This window comes from Macaca fascicularis, chromosome 9 (genome assembly GCF_037993035.2).
Source record: "Macaca fascicularis isolate 582-1 chromosome 9, T2T-MFA8v1.1".
Classification (NCBI taxonomy): Eukaryota; Metazoa; Chordata; class Mammalia; order Primates; family Cercopithecidae; genus Macaca; species Macaca fascicularis.
Window position 1 is genome coordinate 59,123,312 of NC_088383.1, and position 22,750 is coordinate 59,146,061.

A 22,750-nucleotide genomic window follows, 5' to 3' on the forward strand; every position below is an offset into this window, starting at 1 on the left:
ACGTATACTTTAATCATTAGGAAACTCAGCTTCCCTTTGGGCAAATATTGCTGAAGTCATAATTCTTTCCTGATTTACTTTTAAAGATATTTCAGAAACACGATAATTTTAAAACAAAAAATAAAAGAGAAGCTTGGACTGAAGGAAACTGGATGGGGAATCAAGAAACAGAGGTATTACTCTTGGTTCTCCAAATTATTCTGTGTGGCTCCAGGCAAGTCATTTGCAACTCTCAGTTCTTCTCATTTCCTAGTAGAATGTCTCTAAGGAGCCTTCCTTAGTGCAAGGAAGCAAGCACTTTGCATCTAAAGAATGTTGCTACCTGAATCTATGAAGACCAAAAAGTCTTTGAAAGAGGAGAGGCAGGGCCCATAAAGAGGCAAGAATGGTAAAAACAATATACCTTCAAGTTTTGGGGTCGTGTAAATTTGTTGAGAAGTGCAGTCTGAATGAGCTCCCACCGGCTCCCCGCAGTTCGCTCACCATTCTTTTGGAAAAAAGAAAAACACATGAGGAAGTTATTCTAAGTTCTTTTACATCACAGAATCAAAGGTCAAACAAGCAAGTACCAAACCATTTTTCAGAGACTAAAAGAATCTCGGTTTTGTTCTTACCTCATCTTCTACTGGGTACAAATTTTGTTCTGAACAAGGCATTTTAACATGCTTGTTATCCCACGAATCTTTATAATGTGTTGGAAAAGGTTTAGGAACTTCTCCTGCTCGCAAAAGATCTACCTGAAATTGAGGGTAAACAAAATTGTCAGTGCATAAAAACTAAATTTATCTTCTATAAAATAATCCAAAGTAACCAAAGCAAATGCTGTAAAATAAAGACCAGCTCCCAGGCAAGAAATCACCAAAGAACCCTTCAGCTCTTCCCATTCCTCACCTCTATTCAATCAGGTTCCAAGTCACCAGACACAGTACATATCCTAGCTCCATACTCCCTAGGAATCCTTCCTTGCCTCAGCTTTTACTAAGTGCTTCCTATCCTTCTGCCTAACTCCAGCTGTTGCTAGACACATCCAGCCCCCATAAAACCCTTATCCTCACTTTGGAATAACATTATCTTTCTAAGGAACTCCCAGGCTTCTAATGCTATAATGCCTATACTCTGATTATGTCATCCTGATTTTCATATACTTTCTTATCAAAACACTATTCATTCCAAACAAGTCTTAAACACTTAAAATTCCTTAAACATAGCAAATTCATTTTCATATCTACATCCCTGTATACATACTACTGTGGCCTCTCTTTTTAATACCACTACTACCAATTGCCACCTCCCCCACTGTATCTGGTTAAATCTCTATTGTCACCTTCACAGCTCTGCCAAATTTTCATTACCTTTATGAAGTCTTCAGAACCTTCAAAGTAGGCAGCTATTTATCTTGTTCTGTTAGATTATTATCATGCTAGAGCACACTTGTTTTCTTTCCCTCATTAGATCCCAAACTTCCTGAAAATAACCATATTAACTTTGTATTCTGAATACGTAAACTAGAATCTGGCATGTATACATGTGTATGCACATACATGCAAATATATATGTACACACATATGCTACTACAGTAACTATTAAGTAAAAGTTTGAGGAAATGTTACAGTAGGTAGCCAGTCAGACATGAGCAGGGCAGGACAGGGCTCCTACCACCACCGGGAATGTCAGACAACCTTCAAGAGATGCACGGGCAGCTGTGAAACTGCCTCTCTAAAATAACTGGATGCAGCTGGCGCCAGGGAAAGGAGTCACCCAATAGATAGAAAAATCTGAAATTGGTGATCAGCAGCTTCCTGTTAAGATCTTAGGAGCTGGGCAAGCCAGACCCAGCATGTGTACTAGGAAGCAAAATGGCAAAAGTTTAACTGGTATATGACCTTATAAGAACACTTGACTGGTAAGGGAAGAATACCTCAAGCGAGCATGTGTACAACTCCAGTAATTACACTGCGCATGCAGACAGCCCATCTCAAGGGAAGAATCAGGGGAGAAGGGGACATAACCCCCTGGAAGCATGCCAACATATAAAATCTCAAGTCAAAGGTCAAACTATGTACTTGATCTCTCAAGTCGCTTGCTTGGCCCTTTTCCAAGTGTATTTACTTCCTTTCATTCCTGCTCTAAAGCTTTTTAATGAACTTTCACTCCTGCTCTAAAACTTGCCTTGGTTTCTCATTCTGCCTTATGCCCCTCAGTCAAATCCTTTCTTCTAAGGAGGCTAGTATTAGCATTGCTGCAGACTCATATAGATTTGCCACTGGTAAGAGAAAGAGATTATGGTTTAAAGTTTAACATTATGCCTATTCTGGATATTATATATAAAAGAAATCACATAATATGTGGCCTTTTGTGTCTGGGCTTTTTCGCTTAGCATAATGTTTTCAAGAGTAATCCATGTGGTAGTATGTATGAGTACTTCACTGCAGAGTATAATCACATAAATAAATATATAATTTCACTTGTAGTATGTTATGAATATGAGGAACATTGTGTTATGAGACCAGCTCAGATTTAGTTTATCTGGTAAACTTAGGTAAAGCTTCCTTGAGGAATGGTAACTGAGCTTAACTCTAAAGGAAAAAATTAACAAGGAAAAGGGTGAAACAAAAATAAAATTCTAAGCCCCCCAACCAACTGAATGGACCCCTCCCTCAGTCAAGGGCATTCTAAAGCAAACCCAAAACACTAGTTCAGGCCATGATGGGAACAGGTGGTTGGACATGCTTCATTATACCTTCCTCCCTTTGAAATTTAGACATGACTGACCAGCATTAACATTAAAACAGGTACCTTAAGACTGACAAGGCAGACTCTTTATAGCAATTAAGATACCAACATGACAGATACCAGGCCCTGAAAGAAACAGAAATACTTTACTCTAAAATATATTCCTTTGAAATATTTTGAAATAGCCCTGCTAAACTGTCTCTTATGGGGAAAATCTACATTCTGTAGAGCAAGGGTCCCAAACTCCCTGGAATGCAGACAGGCATGGACTAGCAGTTTATGGCCTGTTAGGAACTAGGCTGCGTAGCAGGAGGTGAGTGAGGCTGACCTCTGCCTCCTGTCAGGTCAGTGGCAACATCAGATTCTCATAAGGGCAAGAAGCCTATTATGAACTGCGCATGTGAGGGATCTAAGCTGCACACTCCTTATGAGAATCAAACTAATGCCTGATGATCTGAGGTGGAATAGTTTCATTCTGAAACCATCCCCTAACCCATGGAAAAATGGTCTTCCATAAAACTGGTCCCAGTGCCAAAAAGTTGGGGACTGCTGCTGTAGAGAATCCCCTTCCGTTTCCAGGTCTTCCCTGATCCAGTCCAGGAGAGAAGTAATGAAGTGTCTGATAAGAGCTCTGAAGCCTGTTATCTACAAGCATCATCTGCATGATAAAACCTTGGTCTTTAGAAACCCTTCTTAACCCAGACATTCCTTTTTCTATTGATTTCAGGTCTTTAGATAATAACTCTCTTAACCAACTGCCAAGCAGAGAATCTATGACCTGGAAGCCCCTTTCGAGTTGTCCTACCTGCTGGACCAAATCAATATGCATCTTACATGTATTGAGTGATGTCTTACAGCTCTCTAATACATATAAAACCAACCTGTAGCCTGACTACCTTGGGCACACATACTCAGGATCTCCTGGGGCTGTGTCACAGGCCAAAGGTCACTCATATTTGGCTTAGAATAAATTTCTTTAAATATTTTACAGAGTTTAACTCTATTCATCAACATTCCTTAAAAAGGGAATAACTATGGAAAGAAGACTGTCAAATAGACAGCTTCATAAAAACATCTGCTGAGACAGAGCAGGGAGCTCTCTTACGGGCCTGCTGGGGTGCCCTCAAGCAAGGAAATAAAAGAAAATCTCAAGTCCTTTTGTTAGGAATAATGCTCAAAATCCTAAGGAAATTGAACACTCAAATAAAGGATTCTTAGCAAAGCAATTTTACTTCTGCGCAGGAGTGCCTCCTTGGCCAGTTGCCATGAGAGCACACCTGAACAAAGGGGCACAAGAGCCTTTATTCCTGACGCAAGTCCTGCCTCTGTACCCTTTCCCTATTGGCTGGGGTTGGGTCGTACAATCTAAACTAATCCCAGTTGGCTAAACGTTTGATTGTTTGATTTATTTTTTTATTTTTTAATTTATTTATTTATTTATTTTTTTGAGACGGAGTCTCGCTCTGTCGCCCAGGCTGGAGTGCAGTGGCCGGATCTCAGCTCACTGCAAGCTCCGCCTCCCGGGTTTACGCCATTCTCCTGCCTCAGCCTCCCAAGTAGCTGGGACTACAGGCGCCCACCACCTCGCCCGGCTAGTTTTTTGTATTTTTTAGTAGAGACGGGGTTTCACCATATTAGCCAGGATGGTCTCGATCTCCTGACCTCGTGATCCGCCCGTCTCGGCCTCCCAAAGTGCTGGGATTACAGGCTTGAGCCACCGCGCCCGGCCAACGTTTGATTTTTTTAGATAGGCGGGCATGTGAAAGAAAGCGGAGAGGAAAGGGGAAGGCATGTCTGTAATGAGCTAGAAAGTTAGTTCTCTTTCCAAATAAGGAAAGGAATGTGAGCTGATATTGATAATGCTTGGTACTGTGGCATGCCTGGGCATCTAATAAAGGCAAAAAGGAAAAAAGGAGAAAAAGAAAAAAAAGGGAGGGGAGTACTATGAATTAAAGAATAAACGATTGATCAGGTTATTTGAAGAGAAACCTCATCATATCCCAAACTTCAAGGGAAATTCCAGGCACCTAGCTAGACTTGAGAAGTAAATAAGCCACCAGATTAGCAAGGAGGTAATAACAGCTTAAACCAATAGCCTCTCATGGAAGTCAGAGCCACAAGATGTGTTGCTCCCTATAGAAAATAAAGATAACATCTTGACAAAGGTCTCTGAGTTATTTTTCAGAAACTCAGACTCGGCCAAATGGAAAATGCTAACCACCATCACATAAGGGGGAACTGAAGACTGAACTCTGATTGACGTTCTTTGTTCTAAATTTCTTCCTGAGGGGCCTGGAGACAGTGACACCCACGTGCCAAACCTTAACATTCTTTTCTGCTGATCCCAAGTTTCTAGACAAATCCTTAGTTCCTTAACCAATCGCAAATCAAAGAATCTCTGAATTCTGCCACCCCACCTCAAGATATCCTGCCTTTTGGGACTAAACCAACATATAACCCCCACATATTGATGTATGATTTTGCCAGTAACTTCTGCTTTCCTAAAATATATCTCTACCTTAAAAAAATCTTGCTTGTATGCCACTGGGGAGGTCAAGTTTTAAGCAATAGCTATCCTATTCTACTTGCTTGGTGCCCTGCAAACAAACACCCTTATTTCTCTTGCTACAGATGTCAGTGTCGGTGTTTGGCTTTACTGCACTGGAGTGCACCCAGGTTCAGTTTAATAACACTGCAACTTAAGAAAAATAAACTGGGCCGGTGGCTCATGCCTGTAATCCCAGCACTTTGGGAGGCCGCGGGCAGATCACGAGGTCAAGAGAGCAAGACCAGAGACCATCCTGGCCAACATGGAGAAACCCTGTCTCTACTAAAAATACAAAAATTAGCTGGGAATGGTGGCGCATGTCGGTAGTCCCATCTACTCGGGAGGCTGAGGCAGGCGAATCACTTGAACCCGGGAGGCGGAGGTTGCAGTGAGCGGAGATCAAGCCACTGCACTCCAGCCTGGCGACAGAGCGAGAATCCTTCTCAAAAAAAAAAAAAGAAAAAGAAAAGAAAAAGAAACCTGTGAGCTATCTATATAGGTGATCATTAAAACCACAAGGGTGGGTGAGACGAACCAGAGAGAGAGAGAAGAAGAAAGGACCTACGAAAAAGGCTTGAGGAACTCCAACAACACTTACTGGTCACACACAGAAGAACAGCCTAAAAGGAAAATAAGATTTGGCTAAGGAGGAAGAAATTTAGGATTATATTGTGTCACGGAGCCAAAGGATGAGTATATTCCAAAGAGAAAAGAAATGTCTATAGTGTCAAATGTGGCCAGGCACAGTTGTTCACATCTGCAATCTCAACACTTTGGGAGGTTGAGGCTAGAGGATCACTTGAGGCCTGGAGTTCAAAATCAGCCTGGGCCAACATAGCTACAAATTTAGAAAATTAGCAGGTGTGGTGGCACATGCCTGTAACCCCAGCTACTCAGGAGGCTGAGGTGGGAAGATTGCTTGAGCCTAAAAGTTGGAGGCTAGCCAAGATCACACAACTGCTACTGCAATCCAGCCTGGGTGACAGAGTGAGATCCTGTCTCTTAAAAAAAAAAAAAAAAAAAGAAGGCCAGGAACAGTGGCTCACACTTGTAATCCCAGCACATTGGGAGGCCCAGGCAGGTGATCAGCTGATCTCAGGAGTTTAAGACCAGCCTAGCCAACGTGGCAAAACCCCGTCTCTATTACAAATACAAACATCAGCCGAGCTTGGTGGTATGCACCTGTAGTCCCAGCTACTTGGGAGGCTGAGGTAGGAGGATCGCTTGAACCCGGGAGGCAGAGGTTTCAGTGAGCCGAGATCGCACCATTGCACTCCAGCAGCCTGGGTGATAGAGCAAGACTTCATCTCGAAAAAAAAAAAAAGTCAATTGTGACAGAATCAGCAGTTATGCTGAAAGTATTTTCACCCTCATAAGAACATCCTAAAGGTGATTTTCTAAAGATGTTCCATATCATCTGATAAAACAGCATAGGTACCAGTTGAGCTTCACACAAAGGGGAACATACAGGTAATATGCTTTGTGTGTGGCTCTGTGTGTGTTTGCATGCATGCACACATGCATGTGTTTGTTGGAAATTGACCACTAAGTGAAATTTCAGATTGCCTTACCTTTCTAAAGCTAAATGTTGGCTTTATTTTATTTTATTTTTAAGAAACAGGGTCTTACTCTGTCATCCAGGCTAAACTGCAGGGCTCGAGTAATCCTCTCACCTTAGCCTCATGAGTAGCTAGGATTACAGGCCTGTGCCACCATGCCTGGCTAATTTTTTAACTTTTTGTACAGTTAAAAATGTACAGACTATGTACATTGTACTATGTTGCCCAGGCTAGTCTTGAACTCCTGGCCTCAAGCAATCCTCCTGCCTTGGCGTCTTAAAGTGCTGGGATTACAGGTGTGAGCTATCGTGCCCAACTGTCATTTTACTATTTCAAATTCTGTAACTATTAACATCTGAAATCTTAATAACTAAACACTGCTATTAAGTAACTGTTAATTACATTTATATCTTATTATTATATTAAGGAATAAGAATCTAGAAGAAAATACAACAAATTGTTAAACTCTGGGAATAGGACTGAGAGATGGGTTTTCTGAGTTACATGCTTTCATATAATAGTTGCATATTTTTTACAATAATCTTGCTTTACTGTTGTAATAAAAGATTTTAAAAACCTGAGGGTCACTGGGTACCTAAGAAAGAAACGTTAACTATAGAGATTAAATAATGATGGCATAGGATGGTTGGGGTTTTCTTTGTGGGAGGGTGGGAGAGAGAAGGAGGAGAAAAAAGCTAAAAATATCACTTAACATCCTCTGTCAATCTTTTCTCCAGTTCCTCACCTTTAACATTATCTCAGTAATCTAGACTAAGAACCTTAATTTTACATGCATTATCAACAACTCCTTTTTATCACTCATATTTAAGAATTCACCATATTCTATCAATTTTACCTCAAAACAATGCAGCCTTCTATTTTCTTTTTTATCCCTAGGATTATTATCTCAGTGATTTTCAAGCTTTTTAAAACAGCAGAATCCTTTTTTTCCCCTAAGAAATTTGACATAAAGTCAGTTAAAGTCACACCAAAGCTATTTTTAGAAATACAGTTTTTGGTAGAGCGCGGTGACTCACGCCTGTAATCCCAGCACTTTGGGAGGCCGAAGTGGGCGGATCACCTGAGGTCGGGAGTTTGAGATCAGCCTGACCAACATGGAGAAACCCTGTCTCTACTAAAAATACAAAATTAGCTGGGCGTGGTGGTGCATGCCTGTAATCCCAGATACCTGGGAAGCTGAGGCAGGAGAATTGTTTGAACCCGGCAGGAGGAGGTTGCCGTGAGCCAAGATTGCGCCACTGCACTCCAGTCTGGGCAGCAAGAGCAAAAAACTCCGTTGAAAAAAAAAGAAATACGGTTTTTATAGTAACTTTTACTTACTCTAATATCAGTAAGTGATGACAAGACAATTTTAAATACAAAGTTAGAAATTAAGAGTTAGGGATGAGAGTTAAAGCTTACATCAATCTACCACTTAGTTTACATTTATCTCTCTCACACATTATCTGATTCACGCACCTATACAGTTGCAAATGGTAACATTTTACATACTATTTTGATATTAAGCTAACTCTTCAGATAAACGTAGCAAGGGAACCTTGGCTCTATGGTCTACACAAAAATGGGTTATCTTGGCAAAAACAGCTGGCTCAAATGTGGAATTAAGCATCTTCAAATTTGATTGTGTAGTTCTTTTTTAACAAGTTTTTCACTGTTAAAAATATAATTTAGAAATGAAATTTGCATCAAACTTCAGAAGAACCCTTGAAGCAGCTCTACATAGCACAATTCGGTACATACTATTGCCTTACTTACCTCTTATCTGGGCTCTTACATTACCTCTCCCAGCTCCCAGTGTATCCTCACTTGTTTTCCTTACATGTAGCTGTCTGATTAATCTTGCTACAGCACAAATACTGTCTGCACAGACATGACTTAAGTCTGGTTCCTGGCACTTGAAGCTCTCTGTGATATGAACCCAATCCAATTTTCAAGTCTCTTCCTCATTCCCCACCCAAATTCCATACTACAGCAAAGGCACTGTTTTCCACTTCTGAAACAGATAGTTTTCAACCACACAGCCTGTTCTTATCAATCTTACATATCTGTCTGGAAGTCTCCTATCTTACTAACTCCACCTCAGAAAGTTACGCTCATCTTTTAGAGCTCAGCTCAAACCCCGTAACTCTGCTCAATGTTACTTGCACCTCTAAATATGCTAAGGAATTCTGAATTTCAAAATAGTTAATCACATGTACACTAAATTGTATGTTAAGAGGGATCACATCAATTTTTTTAGTACTGCGCGTGAAATCTATATAAAACCTGACTAATAAATGAGATGAATGTTTAAAACTACCCAGCGAGTGATGGCAATCTAAAACTGGATTATGGTGATGGTCACATAGCTCAATAAATGGACTCTATCACCAAATTGAGCACTTAAAATGGGTGAATTTTTACATACCTCAGTGAAATTGGTTTTTAAAAGCAAGAACACACAGAAAGTATAAAAGAGGTAACTAAGAACTAGGAGAAGCAGGGAAGGAGGTTTAATTATTTAATATGTACAGAGTTTCTGTTAGTGTAGTGTTATGATATTCACATTGGTTTTTGTCTAGGTTCTTGGCTTGTAACTCCCATAAAATGTTAGTATTTTGTTATGTTTTGTTACAATGTTGTTATAATGTTTTAATATAATGTTAAAACAAAGACAGTAACAGCCCTTTCCCAAAAGAAACCCCCTTCTTGCCTGGGGACTAGACTGCCATTGTAGAACTAACAAAGTAGGCACAAGATTAGAAATTATGGTTTAGGGGTCGTGCAGCTGGGGGCTACAAGATTCCGACCCTCCCTAAATTGCTAAGATCAGTGCTTGGGTATTTTGCAGACCCTGCACTTGATGGATCAGCTGGCACCTGGACCCAGATGGATAAACTGGCTCATTTGATCTTGTAGTCCCCACCCAGGAACTGATGCAGCACAAGAGGACAGCTTCAACTTCCCATTATTTCTTCTTGTGACCCAACCAATCAGTACTCTTGACTCACTGGCCTTCCCCAACCCACCAAATTACCCTTAAAAACTCTGACCTCCGAATGCTCGAGGAGACTGATTTGAGTAATAAGAAAACTCTGGTCTCCTGCAAAAAAAAAAAAAAAGGCACAACTGGATAATGATTTAAGGACACTAAACTATGCGTAACTTTGAAATTTAGGGATGAATGCAGGATTGTGCAGTGGGTACACAATACTATCAACTGAGTAAAAAGACAGAAAAAGAATCCAATGAGGTTTCTTAAAAATACTGGAAAAAAAATCTTCACCATCAGCTGACAATGATCGCTAATGATTGCTAATTTGTTAGGTTCTATATTAAGTAGGTTATCATTACATCGTTCCATACTGTAGGATTCTCAGTATTTTATATATGCAGAAAACAGAAGAACTTTCTAAGCCTTGGTCTGCTTCTCACTTAATAAATATCACAATAAATGAGGACTTCCAGTCTTCTCTCATGATAGATAAGAGGTGCTACCTACCCGAATAGTTACTGTGTGATTGGCAGATGGTCTCAAGAGAGGCAGCCGGATCCCACATTGAGGCATTCTTCTCATTTCCTCAATGGGAGTTCCAAGCCACTTCTTATCTGGAGAAAGGTGAGGCGGAACGTATTTAGGGATCTTCCTTTCTGTTCTTTGATGTTTGGTTTCGCATTGTTCTTTTCTAAGGTCAAGACAAATGTATTTAGTCACAAATTATTTGCTGTTTTAATTCCCTTAGATACACAAGCACAAAACTTACCCAGATGTTATTGTTTAAAGTATGCCATACTTGGTCACTCATTTCATTATGTTTTATATTTATAATCAACAGAAAAACTTATAAAGCTTATAAAACTCAAGAGCTTATTTTTAACAGTCTGTGGAAGAAAGTTCCAAACACATGTAAATCACCTTCTCAAAACAGAAATGAGTCATGGTTCACAGTATCATCTACACAGTAATCTTCAATGAAGTGAACTCACTATTGCATGCTGATTGCACTATCTCATGAAACTCAGATCACAGAAATCATGGATGGGATTTAAGATTCCATATGGGGTAATGGCAAAATATAAGCTTTGTAATATGATACACCTGGATTTAAATCCCAGCATTACCACTCAGAAGGCGCATGATTCCAGCGAATTCTCTAACCCAAACCTCAGTTTTCTCATTTAGTGAGTATAATACCATCTGTCTGCCTGTCACGGCATTAAACAGTGTAAAAAAAAAAAAAAAAGTGTAATACACAATGGCCTACAAGAATGTCTGGCTGAAGAAACAGTAGCTACTATCAACCTAGTATTTTCATGTTCTAGTAATTCCCATAAATACCAAAAGGAAGCTCATGAAACTAAAAATCTGATTTCTAATACTCATTTCTTGTTTTCTGTTTCTAGCCTTTTTAGAGTTTAAACTTTGGAGTCTAGGTTTAAATTTCGCATAAGTAGTTACCAAGAAACAAAACCATTTTTTTGCTTTACTAGAAATCATAGCTTCGTTAAACTCCCTTACAAAACTATAAAGCATATTATGCTATTGGAGAGATATTCCTCACAGAAAATTACCTTCTGTCCTCTGCTTTGGGCAGTCTCATGAAATGATCTGTGATTTTAGAATCCTTTCTTCCATGTTGCTTGGAATTTCTGCATTCTACATTCAGGCTAGAAATATTTCCAGGTAGTTTAGCATTTAAATCATTCATTCCAGTGCGACTCTCTCCTCCTTCAAATTGGAAATGTAATCTAACTTCACCTCCCTTAGTAGAATACCGTTTCCTAAACTCAATGTCAGCGTCTCTTGCTTGGAACCTTGAAGGTTTATTTGTTGTTTGGGAGGAACTACCATCTTCTTGTTCATCAAAACCCGGACTTGTCTCCTCATCTGCTTCTGAGTCTTGACAACTATTTTTAGAATTATCCACATCCATCGGTGACTCGGGTTCACTTTCCTTCTCAAATGGAGGAGAATTTCCTAGGCAACTTTCTTGTCTACTCAATTTGTTGTCATTTTTTGGTCCAGTACCAACATCCTCAGAGCCAGCATCTGACAATGGACTCTCTGGCACGACGTCTATCTCCTCTTGCTGACAACTTGCACAGTCTTTCCCAGGATGGCAAGACTTGCTGCACTTCTGGTGGCTTCCGGCTTCTCTGGCCTGTTCATCTTCTGTAGTCTGCTTTGCATTTACAAGCTTTACCGTTGTGAGAAACTGTTGATTGTCTCTATTTTCTTCACTATCTGTGTCACTGTGATCATCATTTTGAGGTGACCGATCAATGTTAGCATTACTAAACTGCTCTGGTACCAGGGTTAGTGTCTGAGGCTCACTTTCCAAAAGCTGCTCCGTGTGTTTCCCTTCATTTTGCCACTTACACATTGCTGCAGTCTGATGCTGGTTCAAATACTGTGTACTTTTTTCAGTGGGTGACTTATCAAGACTTAGCTGAGAAACATTTTCTAATTTTTCTACATTATGTTGATAAAAGTTATCTTTTTGTACAGAACTCATCATGGATTCTATTCTCGTATTGTTGTTTTCTTTACTATCCAAACTACAAGAGAACAGAAAGAACTAAAAACAACTTATAATACAAAAAAGTCACTTATCCAATCATACCCCCAGTGTCACAGCAGTAATTAAACTCCCTTTAGTTACCTGAGCACACACGTCTTCCATGACTCCATGCCTTTGCATGTGCCCCAACGCCCTCCCTGCAGCTGCGTATCTGGCAAACACTTGCCTTTCCTTCAAGTCATAAATGTCACTCACTTCTCTATGCAGTCTTACTTTAGGGACCAAAAGTAAAGTTGAACATTTGTTTCTTCTACACACTAACCACCACTGTGCCTTGCTCATACCTTTACTATTGCATCCATCACACTAGGCAGTAAGTATGTGTTTTTGTGTGTGTGGCCACTGCTACACTGTAAGTATCTTAAAGACACAAACTGGCCGGGCGCAGTGGCTCATGCCTGTAATCCCAGCACTTTGGGAGGCCGAGGCGGGTGGATCACGAGGTCAGGAGATCGAGACCATCCTGGCTAAACCTGGTGAAACCCTATCTCTACTGAAAATACAAAAAATTAGCCAGGCGTGGTGGCGGGCGCCTGTAGTCCCAGCTACTCGGGAGGCTGAGGCAGGAGAATGGCGTGAACCCAGGAGGCAGAGCTTGCAGTGAGTCGAGATCTCGCCACTGCACTCCAGCCTGGGCGACAGAGCGAGACTCCATCTCAAAAAAAAAAGACACAGACTATTCCTGTCTCATCTCGGTATTTCAAGTATACAGGACCGTCCCTGACACAAAGGACTCTCTAAAAAATTACTTTTAAGGTGTTTGAATTAACATAGATAAAGGAGAATAGAAAAGCATGAACAAAGAAAGAAAATACTAAAGCAACAAGATAAAACATCCATGTATTATTATTCATTTCTCCATATAGGAATGTCTCTATACCTTTCTGATTCCGCTGTCTTGATTCCTTTAGTGTCCATCCAACTGGTAATAGTCTTTTGTTTGAAAACTATAAAAAAAAATGTATATTCATACATTCCTTCAAACAGAAAACATATACAGCATATTATACATGCAAGGAACTATGCTAGGTTCTACAGGTTAAACAAAAGATTAATAACTCAAGTATTTGCCCTCAAGTAATACCAGTGAGATAGGAACATAAATGTTAATACATATGACACAGGGTAGAAAATGAGTGGTGCCTAAGAGAGTTGGTATGGCCTAATGGATAACAGCATAGGCTATGGAATCAGAACATTTGCATTCAAATCCTGATTCTCCCATTAGCTTCCTAAGTTACTCTGTGAGGGGTCATTTCTCCGTATCTTAGATCCCTCATTTGTAAACGTGCAAAATAACTATCTCTCATGAGACAAGGCTTAATTTAAGTAAAAACAGTTTATATAAAGTGTTTAGGGCATTATCTGGTTTATGCTTAGTAAATGTTGATTCTTAATTATCATTATTATTAAAAGAGGTCCCGATAAAGGAATTAAGGTTATTTCCCAGGAAGACACTACTTCGGTGAATAGGAGAAATTGGGGCATAATCGGTAAGATTTCTTTGGAAAAGGTAAGGCTTGAATTATGCCTTGAAAAGTAAACATGCAGTCACATAAAAAGAAAATTATAAGCAAAGGCACCAATATCGGGGAAATATAAAGAACTTAAAAAGAAAGCAAAAGAAAATATGGTTGAAAAGTCAGCCAGGATCATATCATACAATAGAATCTTGAATGACCCACAAAGAGAAGTACAAAAAAATGTGTTGAAAGATATGATTCCTCTCATCTAGGAGGCTCACAGTCATGCATGACAGCCTGGAGGATAAATCTGAGGGGCAAGAGTGAAGAGCTTATTGCCAGAAACCAGGGAGAAAGCTACTAGTCCAGGTCAGTGGTTCCTAAACTATTTGGATCATCAGAAAGCCAGCCACACTGAATCAGAATCTATATGTGAGTAGGATGAAGGCATGAGGGGAGCTGGAATCTTTTTTTTTTTTTTTTTTTTCCAAAAGTGATTTTGATAATCCACTAGATTGAACAGTGACTGGCCAAGAACATAAACTAGTCCTTGTGAGAGTAGTAGAAGTGAGGAGAGTCATTACAGACTTCACAATAAGAGGGGAAGTTAAAAGTGACTTTAAGCTTTGGGCTTGAGAGACTTGAAAAATGATGACAGCCTTAAGTAGAAATATGGAATATAAGAGAATTGTGTTTAGGGAAAAAGCATGATTAGGTCGATTCTGCCTATACTAAATTTGAGATGCCAAAGAAGTAACTAGATAGAAAACAATATCACTACTTCTGGCTTCCTAGGGTTTCCTTCCCAACACACCAGCAGATAGTAGCAACAGTAGAATTGATAGCTCAGGAGAGGGAGATGCAATATAAATAAATACAAGCCACATTTTATATAATCATTAGAAGTAAGTATGCTGTCAAAATTTAATATATTGAATAGGGATTAAATGTACATCATATTTTAGTATCAGAAATAAAATCTTAAACATTTGCAAATGTTTAAGATTTGAGATACTCACTAAATTGAATGTAAGAATCTTAGCACACTAAGTCACAGGATCTTTCTTATTTACCTACCTCTCCTCAAACACCATATTGAGCAAAACAGATGCAGGCTCAAACAGACGAAAATCAATGGTTTATTTTTCATTGAGATAATGGCATAATCAAAATACATTTCAGATGGGGAGAATTTTATACCAGAAAAATATTCAATGCTATATAATCTTTACCTTCCACAAAATACTTATAATCCAACTAGTAAAAATCTTTGATTAGTGTTTCAAAAATAGTTTCTATCACAAAAAAGTAATCATGCATAGTGATTTCTTATTGTTAAACACCATTACTTCAATGATTTTATTTAGCATTTCTGCAGCAGACCAGGCTTCAGAGAAAAAATGAGCCTCAGTCAGAGGGAGTAAGAGGATAAACCATCTGATTCTGAAACTTTTTCTATAGTTCTGTATTCTCTATTTATTTTCTTTATATCAAATACAGCAAGTATAGTTTAGAAAATCCTCAAATTGGGCCGGGCACGGTGGCTCACGCCTGTAATCCCAACACTTTGGGAAGCCAAGATGGGCTGATCACGAGGTCAGGAGATCGAGACCATCCTGGCTAACACGGTGAAACCCCATCTCTACTAAAAATACAAAAAATTAGCTGGGCGTTGTGGCGGGCGCCAGTAGTCCCAGCTACTCGGGAGGCTGAGGCAGGAGAACGGTGTGAACCCGGGAGGCGGAGCTTGCAGTGAGCTGAGATCGTGCCACTGCACTCCAGCCTCGGAGACAGTGTGAGACTCCATCTTTAAAAAAAAAAAAAAAAAATCCTCAAATTACAAACCAGTAATATGCCAAAACATTCATTTTTTGAGTTGGTTTAGAAGTTAAAACATCTTTTTTCCATAAATATAAGGATTAATGTTAAGATGCAATGACTAGGTTCCTAAAACACACACGAAGCACATACTCCAGTGATAAGTCTACAGAACCTAAAGACTGCACACATCATTTCATGAAAAACCAGGAGTGTTCCAGTGATGGTGAGGAAGAGAGCTCTCTCCTGTAGCCCTGACCCTGAGAATGTGTTTTCTCTCCAGTTTCAGGTTTCCTGAAGCCTGAGGAAGGGATGAAGGAGGAAAAGCAAGAGGTGAGGAACCAGTATCTTCTGCTAATAAAACATTGATCAGTCCTTCTTAGGGCCTCAGAGAAAAGACTGCTTACTGCTCTTTGCAATATCACTACTTCTGGCTTCCTAAGGTTTCCTTCCCAACACACCACAGGACTGTGTCAGAGCTTTATCCCTCTTACTCCTGAAGCATAAAATGATGCTTTCCAGGTTTCCTGTGAATTTTAACTAGAAATAGTCACAACAAGGCAAAAAGAGTGGCAATAAGAAGTGATGAAGATACAAGATCTAGAGTCAGATCATCTTGGATTGAGATCTTTGTTCAGTCACCTACTAGTACCATCTTGGTCAAGTTGCTTCACTTTGTTAAGCCTTTATTTACTCACCCAGAAAATGAAGCTAACACCACCTACTTCTAAGGGTTATGTTGATCAATTAAAATGCAAAAATTAGAGAAAATATTGTGTTCAGTCTCACAAAACACTCAACAAATATGTTATCTCCCGACATTTCCACCCAGTCTTTTTTTTCCCCACTGAGATCAGTAATTCTTCAACTTTGACTTCACACCATTTACATTTATTCTCATCAGTAACATTACTCAGTAACCAGTGTATTTTAATCAGCAGGTCATTCAATTAACAGCTATAGATACAGCCAAAAGGCACAAAATGCAATAACATTCACCTACATTTCAAAGGCACGCTCCACTTTCACAAAAAGTCCATAGCAACACATCTGGATAAACCCTTTATCATCACAATGTGAATAACATCCTGAGTTCTGCCAATATGCAGGTTTGCAGATTTTTTTTTTTCTTTTTTCAGAAGTGGGGTCTCGCTATGCTGCTTAAGCTGGACTGGAACTCCTGGGCTCAAGTGATCCTCTTGCCTTAGCCTCCCAAGTAGCTGGGACTACAGGTGCATGTCACCATGCCCAGCAAAATTTGCGATTTCAGTCAATATAAGAAACGTGCCCAGGAGGATAAACAATGTAAAATTTAAAGATACTGAGTAAATATCCATTTCTCTACCCCACCTACTTGTCCTAAGATAATTATGTATAAAAATTTAAATACCAAGTTCCTAAAGGAATCCCAAAAATTCAAACAATGGGCTTTTGATACAAATATAGTCTTTGAACATTGTTAACTGGTGTCCTGTCCCAGGTATATAGAAAACATTTAAACACGTGAAATACAGCCCCAAGTATTCATTTGGTACCTCTTCTGCAGAAATCTAAAGATCCAACCAGTGAGGACTGACTGTCCTCACCCCTATTGCAACTAACTCCTCCTTCTTTACATGAAAATAAGGTTAATGAAACCACAAATTATCCAGTCACAGGGGCTGAAGTACACCTGAACAACACCTGAAGTTCACCTTCAGTTCCCTCTCCCCTATACCAAGTTCTCTGAAATCTACATCCTAAATTTTAAATCCATCCCTTTCGTATACCCTTTAAACACATCACTTATTAGACAACTGCCATGTTTCTTGCAACTAGTCTCCCTGTCTATAATCTTGACTATCCAGTGTTCTACAAACTACAAATGACCAGTCAATTTTCAATGAAATAACACAGACAATACAAGAATGCATCACACATAGTAAAGTTAAGTATTATTTCATGGAGCATTTATTTCAGTTGTAAATATGTCTTATTTGCCAGATTACATATATTTCTAACTCTGTGTACCAGATAAAATTTATGCTGTGGGTTGCAGTTAGAAAAGTCCAAAAGCCACTGTTTAAGCCATATTTTCTAAAATATTAACCAAATGGTATTCCCAAGCTTAAAAGTTTTTTAGTGGTTTCTCCATTAACCACAGAATAAGGTTGAAATTCCTTAAAATGGAACTTGAGTTTCTTCATAAGCTCCTGCCTGCCACTCAACCTCATCTGACACTCCTCTGTCATCTTATGCTCCAGTCTTACCAACTTTTGCATGTCTTATTCCCTCTGCGTGTATAATTCTTTCTCCTCCTGATTTATACAGCAAATCTTCCTCATCCTTCAATGCTCAGTGAAAGTCGGCTTGGTACTGCCCCTAAGTATGAAGACATCTAAGTGTACACTCTTCATCAGAGAACTGCCCGAGCTCTGCCCAGCCTCTTACACTGTTAACGAATGCATCCTTTTTGAAATGCTCTCCTTTGCCTGACACAACACAAGCCAGGCTTTCCTTCCACCTCTGCAGCCGCTTCTCTTCAGTCTACCCTTGAACTTTGGTGTTCCTAAGGCTTCTGCCCTAGGTCAACCTTTCCTTTCTCTACATGTTTATATGTTATCTATGCCCATAGCATCCATTATAATATTTATGCCAAGAACTCCCCAATCTACTTTTCCAGCACAGAAATATTTCTTCTCAAGCATCCTATTCTTTCATGAATCCATCCCCTTCCCTATTGCCAGCATCCAGGTCTAAGTTACAATTATTTCCAACCTAGATTAGCTCCTTAACTGAGTCTTGAGGCTCCACTTGAGTTCCTTTCCAATCCATTCTTTATTGTCCACACACCAGCCACACAGACTTTTCAACAAATAAGTCTAATCAAATCACTCCCCTCCTAAAAACCCTTGAGTAGCTTCTCAATGCCCTTAAATCTCAAAATCCTTAGCAATGTCTACATATCCAATTTGATTTGACTTTTTTGTACCACCCTGCAGCCTCATCTCTCACTCTCCTGCGTTCACTCTATGTATCAATTACACTTCTGTTTTTGTTTTGTTTTGTTTTTGTTTTTCTGAGGCGGAGTTTCGCTCTTGTTGCCCAGGCTGGAGTGCAATGGTGCCCTCTTGGCTCACTGCAACCTCCGCCTCCCGGGTTCCAGCGATTCTCCTGCCTCACCTGCCTCAGCCTCCCGAGTAGCTGGGATTACAGCCGCCCGCCACCACGCTCGGCTAATTTTTTTTGATTTTTAGTAGAGACGGGGTTTCACCACACTGGTAAGGCTGGTCTTGAGCTCCTGACCTCAGGTGATCCACCAACCCCCGTCTCCCAAAGTGCAGGGATTACAGGCGTAAACCACCGCGCCCGGCCTCAATTGCACTCCTGAAACACTCACTCACTTCCTCCTCATCTAACTTCTACTCATTCTAAACTCCTCAGAATAAGCATCTCATCTTCTGGAGGACTATTTTCGATCCCATAAATTAGGTTAGGTAGAACAATCTGTCCTTCATGTATCAGAACATCCATTACCTTTTATTATACTAACTTTTGCTATTGTCTCTCTCTCCAGATAGATTTTAAGGTATGAAGGCAGAGGCCAAGCTTCTCTTGTTCAACACTGCATGCCAGGGACGGGTACAATGCCAGCTTAGACTAACAGCTCTGCACCCTGGGACCCAGAATCTGAACAAGTGAAGTTGTTTTCTTCCTATCTAGAGGCCAAAGGGCCCTACTGTTTCACATACACAACTACATCTCCTTGACGACTAAGGCAATTTCTCAATCAAACCTGAAGAAGCAAACAGGTGGTGGAGTCTCCTGCCATTTTCCGCCCTGTGAGTGACTGCTCATCAGTTTCTCACAACAATAGCACTGGGAAAAATGCGGCCCCATTCACCCACTAGTGGCTTTGGTAGCTCAGCAAGTGGACCTCAGCATGATAATGCACACAAGACCAGAAAGGAGTGACTGGAGCCCCTGGGTCCTCAGACTGAGACCAGAAGGTTCCGGCCGAGGCGAAGAACAAATATTTTTATTTTCCCACGTACCAAGCGAGGTGGCGCTGCCTCTGTGCTGTCCCGCCCGCCCTGGGACGCAGGCTGGCGAGGACGGTGGGACCCTGAACTGCACGTGAGCGTCCTTGGGGTCGAGGACGCGCCTCTGCCTGCTGGGAAAGCTCCGGGCGTCCGAAGCAGCCGGCGAAGTTGGAGCGGCGCCCCAGCGGGGTCGCTTGGTGCAGGGTTCACAGCCGGGGCCCGCATTCATGCTGGGACCCGCAGCGCACTGTCCCCGGGCCGGCCCGGGCGGAGAGCCTCATTCACTAACCGTGAGAGGGATGGACTGCACCTCCTTCTCCGCGCCTCCCCGCACCATTCCCTCTCCGCTGCTTCCTGCTTCTGCAGTTGCTGACCGCGGGCCTCCAAAGTCAGGCCGTAAACAGTCTCCTGCAGTCCCTCTTCCACTGGCACCCCACCTGCCTCAGAATGCGCCGCTTTGATTCGTGATTCGTTCCCTTTCCCACCACCGGAAAGCTGCCGTCAGGCGCTTCCGGCTTCCGGGGCGCACACTGCCGCAAAGCGGAAGCGCGGCGCTTAGGGGGAACCGGCGCCCGGAAGGTCAGCGTGTGAAGGAGGCGCTAGCAACGCGGGGGTTACCCGCTGTTATTGAGGAGCAACGGCCCAGCGGACCACCCAGACTCGAGACAGCGGCGGGAACCACTCGGTTTGCTGAGATACCATGGAAGGAGGCGGGGGAAGCGGCAACAAAACCACAGGGGGATTGGCCGGCTTTTTCGGAGCCGGCGGAGCAGGTTACTCGCACGCGGATTTGGCTGGCGTCCCGCGTAAGTATGGGGCCTACCTTGCGATTATTTCTGACTGGTTCTTGCGTCTTCACTAAAGTTGCGCGTCCCATGTTTTATGTTTTTTTTCCTTTCTGGCATTTACAAGCTTCAGCACTAGTGGTGGGGTTAGTGTGTCTGCATGGCTGCTCTTTCAATATCGAAAGGCCTTAAAAAGGGCCACGGATCTCCCGGAGAAGCTGTCCGTGATTGACCTGGACTCGCGAGATGATGCATGTTTTCTTAGGTTTATATCCAAGCCTCGTGTCTTTTGTGTGGTGGGCCGTGTGATTGGCCCTTGATTAAGAGTAGAGCCCAGCTTTGGGAGTAAATGTATTCCAAATAGCAAGCCGTAGTTAACTTTTTAGTACACAGCGACGTATTCTGAACCCCCAAGTAGCCGTTAGGGCAGAACATTCAGTAGTATTGCATGTAAGTGAGAAATAAGTATGACTTGGGACAGGCTGGGAAACCATTTCTAGGAGCTAGGAAGTAAGCTGAACTTTAAAGGTGATATATATGCCACGTAAGAATTATAGGAAAGGAAATAAGCAACAACATAAAGGATACAGAGGCATAAATTCCTTGCCTTTGCCTCTCCTCAGTCTTGCGAATATGTATTCCAGAACTTTGGTACTTTGTAACTGTGGTTATTCAACTGGATAAATAGAACTTGGACCTAAAGATAGGCAGTTGGTCGTGGATAAAGCCTTTACGAAAGTACTTTCTTTTTAGAGAATCCTTGTAATATTTTTCTAGGTGTTTTATATTAAAGGACAGCAACAACAAAATATGTTCAGACTGACTAGCGCAAAAAAAATATAAAAGAAAAGACCTTTCATATCCCTGGTGTCACCTTTGTCAAAAAACGGAATCTACAACACAAGGTGTTCTGTTCTGTTCTGTTGTTTTTTTCTGTTTTTAGAGTCAGGACCTCGTTCTGTCACCCATGCTGGGGTGCTGTGGCATGATTATAGTTCACTGAAGCCTCGCACGTCTGAGCTGAAACAATCCTCCCCTTTAAGCCTCCTAAGTAGCTGGGACTCTAGACACGTGCCGCCACGCCTGGCTAATTTTTTTTTTTTTTTTAACTTATTATGGAAATGGGATCTCCCTGTGTTACCCAGGCTGGTCTCAGACTCTTGAGCTCAAGCCATTCTCCTGTCTCGGCCTCCCAAAGTGCTGGGGTTCCTAGGCCTGAGCTACCACTCTACCTGTTTAGAACACAGTTTCATATTAATCTTAATATCTCTGAGTTTCAGAGCACAAATGGCATACGCTTCCTTAATGTGACAATATTGTTACCTTAATATGATTAAGATTTGAAGGTAAATTGAGGGACCAGGGAATGAACACCATTTACTAAACTTTTACAATGTGCTAGCTAGTTTTCTGGGGGCAGGACTATAGTGGTTTTTTTGTGTTTTTTTGTTTTGTTTTGTTTTGAAAAGACTCTTGCACTCACAGAGCTTACATAATACTGAGGTAAGCCAACAAACATAAATTAAAACATTACAGTTAGTGGTAAGGGCTGTAAACGGGAATAAAGCAGAGTCATGAGATTGTGATGGAAGCAGGATGCCATTTTAGAACGGGTTAGGGAAAACGTCTTAAGGGAGTTGACATTTGAGCTGTGACCCAAATATAGTACAAATGCTTGGGAGGCAAGTATCCAGGAAATTAGCTAGTGCAAATGTCCTGAAACAAAACAAATTTGGTATGTTTAAGGAACAACTCTTAGGCCACTCTGTCTTCATAGTTACAAGGGAGTTGAATCAGCTGACGATTGTGAAATCAGAGAGGTAGGGAATGACAGCTAATGTAGGGTTTTGTAGGTTATGGTAAGGAGTTTGGATTTTCTTAAGAAAAATCACTGTAGTTGCTATGTAGACTGTGAGTTGAAGGGGCAAGAGAAAGCAAGGAGTTAGGTAGGAAGTTGTTGCTGTGAGATATGATGGTTGGACTAGGCTGGTAGCAATAGAGATAAGTAACAATTCAAAATAGGTGATGAAAATAGAATAAACAGGACTTATAATTGATGAAAAGATCAGAGGCATAGGTGATACATATATTTGTGAATTAACTGCTGAAATACAGAAGAATCCAAAGATTGATAGGTTTTACTGTTTTCAGTGTTAGTGAATTCAGGTCTGGCCCTCTGAAAGTTTGTATTTTCTTTTGCACAGACCCACATACCTATGGTAATGACCCAAGGATTCTCA

General features: G+C 41.0%; 2 protein-coding genes across 11 annotated transcripts in view; one reads left to right on the forward strand and one right to left on the reverse strand.

Moving 5' to 3' along the window:
• The window catches only part of PARG (poly(ADP-ribose) glycohydrolase), a 134,748-nt gene extending 114,048 nt beyond the window's left edge, over positions 1 to 20,700 (reverse strand). For 3 of the 10 annotated variants that reach the window (XR_010577960.2, XR_012417730.1, XM_065520733.2), the window contains exons 1-6: positions 19,738 to 20,228; positions 13,303 to 13,369; positions 11,413 to 12,399; positions 10,339 to 10,526; positions 615 to 733; positions 404 to 487 (exon numbers count right to left, since the gene is read on the reverse strand). Coding sequence is in view for 6 of the 10 variants with exons in the window: in XM_065520733.2 (XP_065376805.1) it covers positions 404 to 487; positions 615 to 733; positions 10,339 to 10,526; positions 11,413 to 12,399; positions 13,303 to 13,369; positions 19,738 to 19,954 (1,662 nt within the window). In the remaining 4 variants the exon portion in view is untranslated. Of the gene's footprint in view, positions 1 to 403; positions 488 to 614; positions 734 to 10,338; positions 10,527 to 11,412; positions 12,400 to 13,302; positions 13,370 to 19,737; positions 20,229 to 20,548 lie in introns of those variants that run through there. The other 7 variants (XR_012417731.1, XM_065520734.2, XR_012417729.1 and 4 more) reach the window with 5 other exon arrangements.
• The window catches only part of LOC102143204 (mitochondrial import inner membrane translocase subunit Tim23), a 31,798-nt gene continuing 29,355 nt past the window's right edge, over positions 20,308 to 22,750 (forward strand). The window contains exon 1 of the mRNA XM_005565127.5: positions 20,308 to 20,531. Coding sequence (XP_005565184.1) covers positions 20,426 to 20,531 — 106 coding nt within the window. The 5' untranslated portion in view covers positions 20,308 to 20,425. The remainder of the gene's footprint in view (positions 20,532 to 22,750) is intronic.